At 43.9% G+C, this 10000-nt stretch overlaps 1 protein-coding gene and 3 non-coding genes across 4 annotated transcripts in view; all 4 read right to left on the bottom strand.

Annotated features, from left to right (window-relative positions):
• The window catches only part of LOC144513494 (small Cajal body-specific RNA 6), a 281-nt gene extending 210 nt beyond the window's left edge, over nt 1–71 (bottom strand). Inside the window, exon 1 of the transcript XR_013501134.1 lies at nt 1–71. This exon is cut by the window's left edge and continues 210 nt beyond it. This is a non-coding gene — a non-coding RNA (small Cajal body-specific RNA 6).
• atg16l1 (ATG16 autophagy related 16-like 1 (S. cerevisiae)) overlaps nt 1–10000 on the bottom strand; it is a 15584-nt gene that overhangs the window by 3518 nt on the left and 2066 nt on the right. Inside the window, exons 5-14 of the mRNA XM_078244576.1 lie at nt 9530–9603; nt 9239–9308; nt 7851–8032; nt 6510–6575; nt 6312–6398; nt 5882–5941; nt 3240–3342; nt 2571–2676; nt 2035–2105; nt 1202–1273 (exon numbers count right to left, since the gene is read on the bottom strand). Of these exons, the coding sequence (XP_078100702.1) occupies nt 1202–1273; nt 2035–2105; nt 2571–2676; nt 3240–3342; nt 5882–5941; nt 6312–6398; nt 6510–6575; nt 7851–8032; nt 9239–9308; nt 9530–9603 (891 nt within the window). The remainder of the gene's footprint in view (nt 1–1201; nt 1274–2034; nt 2106–2570; nt 2677–3239; nt 3343–5881; nt 5942–6311; nt 6399–6509; nt 6576–7850; nt 8033–9238; nt 9309–9529; nt 9604–10000) is intronic.
• On the bottom strand, nt 2781–3060 carry LOC144513492 (small Cajal body-specific RNA 6). The gene has a single exon (XR_013501132.1).
• LOC144513493 (small Cajal body-specific RNA 6) lies at nt 8331–8607 on the bottom strand. Its single transcript, XR_013501133.1, has one exon.

The raw sequence follows: 10000 nt of genomic DNA, 5'->3' as shown, positions 1-10000 counted from the left end.
GGCTGCTGGGAGCCAAGATGGCCAACAGAGGGGGGGCCGAGCTTCAGACCTTTTACTTTACATCATCGACCACAAGATTGCAGAACAGTTATTAATATTATTTATGGTTCTTCCTGCATAGGACTGACTAACTAACTAACTCACTCACCCACCCTAACCCATAGAGGAATGTTTGGTTTTAGCCAGCGTCTAAGAATAACTTCACTAGAAAATAGCTGGAATATTTATAAAAAAAATAAAAAAAAATTAAAAAAAAGGTCTTTCTTCAACATTTTGGACCCTTGGGTTAGACGCTAAGATAAACGGGTGTTGGAACCTAACCTGATATCCAATCAGAAATGTAAAAATTAGGGAAATTAAGTAGTAGTTATTAAGCCCCAGTTCTGTTATTAAGTAGTAGTTGTTAAGTAGTAATTATTAAGCCCTAGTTCTGTTATTAAGTTGTAGTTATGAAGTAGTAAATATTAAGCCCTAGTTGTTATTAAGTTGTAGTTATTTAGTAATTATTAAGCCCTAGTTCTGTTAAGTAGTAATTATTAAGCCCTAGTTCTGTTAAGTAGTAATTATTAAACCCTAGTTCTGTTATTAAGCCGTAGTTCTGTTATTAAGTAGTAATTATTAAACCCTAGTTCTGTTATTAAACCCTAGTTCTGTTATTAAGTTGTAGTTATTAAACCCTAGTTCTGTTATTAAACCCTAGTTCTGTTATTAAATTGTAGTTATTAAACCCTAGTTCTGTTATTAAGTTGTAGTTATTAAACCCTAGTTCTGTTATTAAGTTCTAGTTATTAAACCCTAGTTCTGTTATTAAACCCTAGTTCTGTTATTAAGTTCTAGTTATTAAACCCTAGTTCTGTTATTAAACCCTAGTTCTGTTATTAAGTTGTAGTTATTAAACCCTAGTTCTGTTATTAAGTTGTAGTTATTAAACCCTAGTTCTGTTATTAAACCCTAGTTCTGTTATTAAGTTGTAGTTATTAAACCCTAGTTCTGTTATTAAACCCTAGTTCTGTTATTAAGTTGTAGTTATTAAACCCTAGTTCTGTTATTAAGTTGTAGTTATTAAACCCTAGTTCTGTAATTAAGTAGTAGTTATTGAACCCTAGTTCTGTTATTAAACCCTAGTTCTGTAATTAAGTAGAATGAACATGTGACAGGCAAGTGAAGCTCAGTGTGTGAGCTGAGAGCTGTAAAGACTCACCCTCAGTCTGTAGTCGTCTACGGTCCAGATCCGACTGGCGAAGTCATTGGAGGCCGCAAGCAGGTACGAGCCCTAAGCACAACACAACTGTCAACACAACATGTACCTGAACACAACACCTATCAGACCAGCAGGTACCAGAGTTTTCCCACCATTGTACGGCTGAACTGTTTACAATCAACGAAGAATGGTCTGTAGACTTGTTTTAAGTTTAGTGTTTCTCGAGCTTTGTGGTAGACATAGCGGTGTGTATCTAGAGGGGGTTTCGGCTTCTTTCCTCAACAAAATATTACGTTAAAAAAAAAAAATTTCCCTGATGCATTGTGTGTCTCTTTGTGGTAGTCTTTTAAACATAATTTTGGACCGTTATCTCCATATCTGTGTCTAAAATGTTTGGAAAAGCTAGAGCAGATAATACATAAACACTCAGAAAGCTTAAAGACAAAACTTAAACCTAAAGAAGTCAAACTACAGTCATTAGATCTGAGAAAAGAATTCAGCACCTAAACCTTATAATGGCAGGAAAGCCCTGGAGTCTGTTCAGTTTAGTATGTTTTGTAGTTGTTGTTTTTTTTTTTACATTTTATAGACTAAACTGTTGTAAATTATGAAAATAATCTGCAGAAAAATAACCGCTGTAGCTGACGAAATGCCAAAAACAAAAACACACAAGCGTGAAACATTTTGTCTTTGTGTCAAACCAAAGCTGACTCTTCAGAGCCGTCAGAGTTTATTACCGACACCATAATATATTTTACACTTTCTGACCAACCGGGAGGTGACATAATAAAGCATGTAAATATAATAAAACACCAAACATTAAAAACCCTTACAGCACTGTCGAACTCGATGCTGGTGATTCCAGCGTTGCTGCCGGTCAGAGCTCCTTTCGGCTCACAGCGACCTGCACACAGGGAATATAACAAGATTAAAGCCTGTTGGTTCCTACTGAACACAATAAATAAAAAGCTGTGTATAAGCCCATTACTGAAGACCTAAATCTTACCTAAAACACAAACGTATAGTTTCAAGTTACTGAAACGGAGAGTTAAAGGTGCTCTAAGCGATTTTTAGGCTACAACATTTTTTGTCACATACAGCAAACATCTTCTCATTATCTGCTAGCTGCCTGTCCCCTGAACACACTGTACGGTCTCTGTAGACAGCCCAGGCTCCACAAACGGCAACAAAAACAAACTGAACATAACAAACCAGTGGTCCAGCCAATAACCAACAAGAAGGATTTGGGGTGGGGTTTAGGAGGGTAAGTGCGCGGAAGCACGGAAAGGAGTTCAAGGGGACGGGATGAGGAGGAGGGAGGGGCAAGCTAGCCTCGTTTTGTTTGAAAATACTTTTCTTCTGAACTTACCAGCGACGACCTCCCAAAGCTTAACCCGCCGGTCCATCCCTCCTGTTGCTAGGAGACGAGAGCCGGGGCTGAACCGCACAGCGTTCACCTCGCCGTCATGGGCATCCTGAACACACGCACACACACACACACACGCACACAGACACACGCACACAGACACAGTCAGGTTCAACTCTGAATAAAACATCCTTGTGTTTCTCTTCCTGTTTTGGTCTCAGGTTGAAAACTTGAGATCATCTCCCTCCTCTCCCTTCGGCCTTACGCTCCGTTCTGATTGGTTCTGTTGGATGTGAGTCATCATCACACTGAGCCTGCAGGCTCTCTGTGCAGACTCACACTGTGATGTCACTTCCTGTGTCTGTCAGCAGCTGCTGGGACCACCACTGCACCACTAGAGCATGATGGGAAAACAGAGCCGGGGCTGCTGGGAGCCAGAGGACCACAGGAGAGGATTCTGGGTAATCAGACCTTTTACTGCTCATCACCGACCAATCAGGTGACACTAAGGGATGTACCAAGAGGACTGCAAGACTGACGTGCATCCTCGTTTCCAAACTTTTCAAAACCATAACGTTGGCAGCACCGGTTCCAAACCTCCGTTTTTAGGGGCTGACGTTTTTCTGAAATTCTGATTTTGCTCTCTTTGCTTAAAACAGTCCTGTTACTTACGAAAACGTGTAGAGCCGTGGATGGGACTCGAACCTCGGCACACACTCCTGAAGGAGCTTCAGTGTTTTCAGACGACGTGTTGAAAGCGTTTCCAGGGCGACGCCTGCAGAGGAAGAGGAGCGTTCATTAAAACAGAGCTGAACTCTTCATGTATTTCAGACATAAACTGCAGTTACAGCGGGAAGGCTCGCTAGCAAACTAAGACATACATTCCCAAATCTCCAGTTAGGTTTTAGTGTTGACCTAATGTAGGGCTGTATGGAATCTGCGTTTAGCTTTTCTAAATTTGGCAAACCTGTCCATGATTCTTATCACAGAAACTAAAGGACGCTACATTACAGCTGCCATCAGGCTGTGTTACGAGAAAAGACACTTACCACCGGGATAAACCCTGAACCGCTACTGTTAGCTGCTAACTTGAGAGAAAGTCTGCAGATTTTCTGTTCCGTACATGCAGAGCAATGTCTCCAGTACCCAGAGTTCCTACAGTCTCTTGACTGTAAGGCACCGAAGAGGCGATGCGTCGACTTTTCGTCACCTTTTTTCGTCGCCTTTTCTGTTCCTACAGTCCCATATTCCTACAGGTGTGGTATGTGTGTGTCTGTACTGCTACAGGTGATTCTAACACAAGATAACTGAGACAGACTGGGAGGATCAACAGGATTGTGTTAGGAAACTGTACACAGGAACTACACAGTGTTTCCCATACAGAGGTTCTACTTGGGGGGCCCTGCCCAGGTAGACTGAGACCCGCCCAGGTAGACCGAGACCCCCCCCAGGTAGACCGAGACCCCCCCAGGTAGATAAAATCCAAATTAAATTGTTTTTCCAATCAACAGTGTATTGTTTACAGCGCACAAAGACCAGCAGCCTCCAGCCCCTCCCCCTTGTGACGTCGGGCGCAGCATGCATGACAGCGTCAGCGTTTTACCGTGGGATTAACTGTACTGATAAAACCGTGGAACCAGCGCAGCCACACCGCTGTGAAGCTCCCTGAACGTCATTTATCAGCAGGGTTGGGTAGCGTTTGGGTTTTTTCCGATACCGGTGCTAAAGCGGTACTTTTCAAACGGTGCTGGTGCCTAAAACGATACTTTTTAATAGAGTTTAAAAAAAGAAAGGTACTAAACAGTCGGCGACATTAAAGAACGGCTTGTTTATCGTAAAGGCCATGTGGTCAAAATTAAAGATTTAATAATAATGTAATAACTATAACTTATAACAGTTACTTATTTCACCAGTAAATTGCTGTTGAACGACAAAAACAAGCACCAGATGGGAAAAGGGTATTTTACAATAACTTTGAATGCACCATGAGGCTGGCGGGGTACAAGTGAACGCACCGTGTGTGTTTTTCAGACGTCGGCAGCTGCAGTCAGACTGTTACGTCCCGCTGTTGGAGTCCTCTACAGGTAAATACAGTCACACTTTACACCGCTTAACGATAGCTGTCAGCATTTTAACCATTGTGTTTAATCCAGCTGCTAGCTAACGGTAGGCTAACGTTAGCTGGTGTCGAGTGTAGTGTAAAGTCAGGCACCGAAATGAGGCACCAAAATTTTCGTTGTTATTCGGTCTCATTACTACCGTTTACGTCGGCACTGGTGTCCTATTGGCACCCAAACCTATTTATCAGAGTCAGGTTGTTACCCCCTGTCATCACGCGCTGTCACATCCTGACACTAACACGAGTAAATTCTCAACCTGTGGGAAACACTGAACACGTCTCTACGACTGACTATTGATTAAGTATTTAGATTAATGCCAAGAATAATCACACCACTACAAACTAGAGATGTTCCAGATACCATGAACCTGCCTATCAGCTCATACCGAGTGCTGATCTGACACCAGCGTGGTAAAATATACAGATATTATGTTTTAAAAGCCTGTAACCCATGGATGAGATATGATTTCTATCTTTGTGAAACATTAACTAAGTAACCCCCTAACCTAGTTTGACAGCGAGTCACAACTGAAATAATCTACTTTAAAGGAGATTTTCTTCAGGTCTATATTATGTGGTATCGGATCGGTACTCAACGATACGAGCGTTTTAGGCAGAATCGAAGGCTTTTCAGATTCTTGTATCGGTGTCAGAACATCTCTACTACAAACGGTTTACACTGACGGCTCAACCATCAACACGTCGGTTTCTCTGCTGACAGCCAATCACATCAGTTTCCTCTCAGAGAAATCTGGTTTTTATGAAGAATAAAAGTGACCGAGTGACGTGTGGATCAGAAAGCCGACAGAGTGAACACACAAAGTCTTTCACCTGCAGGGAGCTGAGACCAGTCCAGGATCAACACACTCAGACACTCTGCAGACAGACAGGTAGACAGACAGGTAGACCGGGAGAGACAGGCAGGGAGAGAGACAAGTAGATAGACAGGCAGAGACAGAAAGGGAGAAAGACAGAGAGAGAGAGAGACACGTAGATAGACAGGGTGACCGAGAGAGAGGGAGGGAGACAGACAGTTAGAGAGAGAGAGAGACACACAGACAGGTAGCCAGACAGACAGAGACAGACAGTTAGAGAGAGAGAGAGAGAGACAGACAGACAGACAGGGTGTTAATGAAAACAGCGTCTGTGCAGAGAGCCATTAGAAAGGTGGATAGAGGCTCTCAGATCTACGTACCCAAATATGTTGGAGATGGAGTCCAGCAGCCCGGCCGGAGGAGGCTGGGAGTTCTTCTTACTGCACACACACAGCAATACTACATTATACCACACATGTACACAGCAATACTACATTATACAACATGTGTGTGTCTGTGTATGTGTGTGTGTGTGCATGCGTGTGTGTGTGTGTGTGCATGCGTGTCTGTGTGTGGGCTCAAGAGGCATTTTTCATTACTGAGTACTTTAGAGGCAACTTGGTCCGTTCCTAAAAGTTTTGAACGGTGTGCGTGTGTGTGTGTGCGAGTGTCTGGTCTGTGCATGCGTGTGTGTGTGTGTGTTTCTGTGCGTGCGTGTGTGTGTGTGTGTGTGTGTCTGTGCGTGCGTGTGTGTGTGTGTGTGTCTGTGCGTGCATGTGTGTGTGTGTGTGCGTGCGTGCCTGGTCTGACCTGGGAGTTCTGCTGAGTGCTCTGTTGGGGGACGTCTCTCCACCACCTTTCCCTGCGTCCTCCGCCAAAACCTCGATGTCGTCGTCTCTGCAGACAGACAACAGCTTCACAGTTACAGCACAGACATCCAGCGGGCTGCTGCAGATATTAATGTCACAGACAGACGTGAAATAATATGTAATAATTTAAAGTACTGACGGGTCGATGGGCAGAGGCTCTTTCGCTGCGTCGGCCAGTTCCTTCTGCAGTTTGGCCTGTCTGCGTCTGAAACACACATCAACAGAGATCACATACAGTATCTCACAAAAGTGAGTACCCCCCTCACATTTTAGTAAATATTTCATTATATCTTTTAATGGGACAACACTGAAGAAATGAGCCTTTGCTCCAATGTAAAGTATGAAGGTTACAGCTTGTATAAGAGAGTAAATGTGCTGTCCTCTCAAAATAACTCAACACACAGCCGACAATGCAGTGGCTTAAAAACAACACTCAATCAGAGAAGGCCGGCTTACAGTTGGGTAAGACTATGTTGAGATGGAAACGATCGGAAGAGAAAACGCAGAAGTGGCGGTGCCTTCTCACTTTTCTGAAATCTGCGTGCATATGGTGACGCAAAAATCTCTCTCTCTCCCTCTCTCCCTCTCTCCCTCTCCCTCCAGATTTGAGTGTTCACACTACTTCTGAAGAAGTGACCTGGTCACTTGACCCCAAAAAAACAATCTGATTTGGGCCACTTTTGCCTGCAGTCTGAACATAGCCTTAGAGACCGACCACCCGTTAACATCCCTGATGGTATCTTTATGAAAGATATGGATTTTCAGCGGAGGGAATTACGTATCTTTGTCGGCTTGTTGAGCCGCGTGTTGCCAATGCGCTCACGGTTGTGTGTTGATCTTGGTAGTACAGGTCTCAGGTGTGTTTACCAAGTACAGGTCTCAGGTGTGTTTACCAATGGGATCCCGTTAGCATCCCATTGACTGCCAATCATTCTGACGTCACTTTGACAGAGAATACCTTTACATCTGAAGCGTTTAAAGACTCTATATAGAAACACAACAACGTATAAAAGGCTCCATTACCTTGTAGCTCACGTTATGGCTCCGTAGCAGACGTTTTTATAACAATAGGCTAACGATTGGGTCATAACCACGAGACTTCCTGTCTCATAGTAGAGGAGTTACCGTATAGTACAGGAGAAGCTCTCAGGCAGTTTGGACTTCCATCAGCTGTTTAAGTGTAATGACTAATGTTAACTATCATTTTAGTGATCAATAATGAGCCTGTGTCTATGTTATCTCCTTACATATACCTACGCTCTCCGTCTCTGCTAGATTGGGAATGATTGAGATTTCTCTTGGCACAGCTACCAGAAGACTTCCAACTTTCAGACAGGTTGCTCACGTCACATCTACGTCTTCAAGCTCAGTTGGAGGCTGCTCAGTAATGCTCAGCCATCACCGGGAAAGAGACGTCACTGGTCTCCATCCAGAGACACGGGGTCTGGTGGTCCAGGTTATATATGTCTATGGTGTTTACCTGCTGTCCTTCTCGTTCTCGGCGTTGAGCTTGTTAGCTTCCTGAGCTTTCTCGGCCATCCAGCGGGACACCAGCTCCTGGTTGTCCTCTGTGGTTTTCCGCAGCTTCTCCTCCAGAGCAGAGAAGGTGATCTGCAGTGCGTCATACTCGTCCTTCAGTGTCTGATTGGCTCTCTCCAGGTCCTAAAGGGTTACACACAGGAAGTCATCCCCATCACCCTGACCCTCCACAATAAAAGATCTGATAACCATCACAGAGAAACTGCTGGGAACACGAAGTAAAATGTGATTAATGGTAGTGAGCGCACAAAAAATGCTCTTTTCCCTTTTTATCTTTGTCTCATTTGATCGATCCAAAACACACAAGCTGTGTGAACGGCCTCAGACAGGAAGCTAAAGATTTTAGGAAGCAGCGAGCACATTTGAATGTCTGTTGACAGCCCTGATGTTAACTAACTTCCTGTTTCCTGTGCGTTCAGAAGGTCTCAGGTTGAAAACTTGAGATCATCTCCCTCCTCTCCCTTCGGCCTGACACTCCGCTCTGATTGGTTCTGTTGGAAAGGAGTCATCACACTGAGCCTGCAGGCTCTCTGTACACACTCACACTGTGATGTCACTTCCTGTGTCTGTCAGCAGCTGCTGGGACCACCACTGCACCACTAGAGCATGATGGGAAAACAGAGCTGGGGCTGCTGGGAGCCAGAGGCCTGCAGGAGAGGATTCTGGGTAATCAGACCTTTTACTGCTCATCATTGACCTTCATCACACCTCTAAAACACTCTTACAGTTAGTAACAAGCAGTAATGTTACCCTACAGGACTAATGTTCAGCAGCAGTTAGTAACAAGCTGTAATGTTACCCTACAGGACTAATGTTCAGCAGCAGTTAGAGTCACTAAAAGTTCTGTTGTTGCTGCTGACAGACTCAGATTATTATTCTAAGTGTCTGACAACATTATGGGATGGATCCCTACAGAGATAGACCTTTTAGTTAAAGAGTAGGATCCTTTTAGTTTAACATGAAACAGCCCCGAAATCACCATCACCAAACTACACCAGACTCCATGTAAATAATCAGGACTTTTAGCGTGTATAGAGCCAGCATATTTCCACCAGACTCCATGTAAATAATCAGGACTTTTAGCGTGTATAGAGCCAGCATATCTCCACATGTAAATGGGTGAATTAAGGGTTTATTTCAACCAAACCAGAGTGGTGATTGTTGGAACAGTGGAAAGATGAACCAAGACGGCTTTTAATAGTTTCATTTAGTTTCTGTCCATTTTGAGAAGTGTGTTTTACGATGATAAAAGTACTGATTATTTACATGGAGTCTGGTGGGTTTAGATAGACCGTGTGAGGTCAGGTGACGTGATCAGCTGGTTCCTACCTGCAGGAAGTTCCTCAGCTCCCGACAGTCTCCCTCCAGACTGGCCATCTGCTGCTGGTACTCCAACATCCTGACAACACACACAGCTGTTATTCATTCACGTTGGATCCAATGTTCAGGATCGTCTAACCTGAGATAGGACAGGATTCATTTCTGTGATATAGACCCTGTGTGTGTGTGTGTGTGTCTGTGTGACTGTGTCTGTGTGAGACTGTGTGAGACTGTGTGTCTGTGTGAGACTGTGTGACTGTGTCTGTGTGACTGTGTCTGTGTGTGTGTGTGTGTACTGACTTGGCCTCGTTGCTCTGGATCTCTTTGTCCTTCATTTGAATCTGGTTGTTCAGTTCGATCACACTCTGAGCCAGCTGCAGGACAAAACACACATATTCACACACATATTCACCCACCCACCCCTACGAGATAAAGAGCAACAGCATGAAGAAGTGGAGGCCAGTCTGAATGGATAATGAATGTTAAACAGAAAATAAGATCATCGTTTCCTAAAACATCTTAAATATTCAGAACATGCTGATGATTTTATTTTGTTAGAGCCAGAGACTCCAGAGCGTTTTCACACAAGAAACAGTCAACCCACGAGTAGTAGGAACTATTTATTGAGTACATTATCTGTCCATTGTGTTGTGGCTAAAAGGGATACAGCTACGGCGAGGTTGTGACTAGAAGGGATACAGCTACGGCGAGGTTGTGACTAGAAGGGATACAGCTACGGGGAGGTTGTGGCTAGAAAGGCTACAGCGACGT

The sequence above is a fragment of the Sander vitreus genome, unplaced genomic scaffold (genome assembly GCF_031162955.1).
Source record: "Sander vitreus isolate 19-12246 unplaced genomic scaffold, sanVit1 ctg262_0, whole genome shotgun sequence".
NCBI lineage: Eukaryota > Metazoa > Chordata > Actinopteri > Perciformes > Percidae > Sander > Sander vitreus.
The sequence above is the reverse complement of the archived record's forward strand: the minus strand, read 5'-3'. Positions and strand labels throughout refer to the sequence as shown.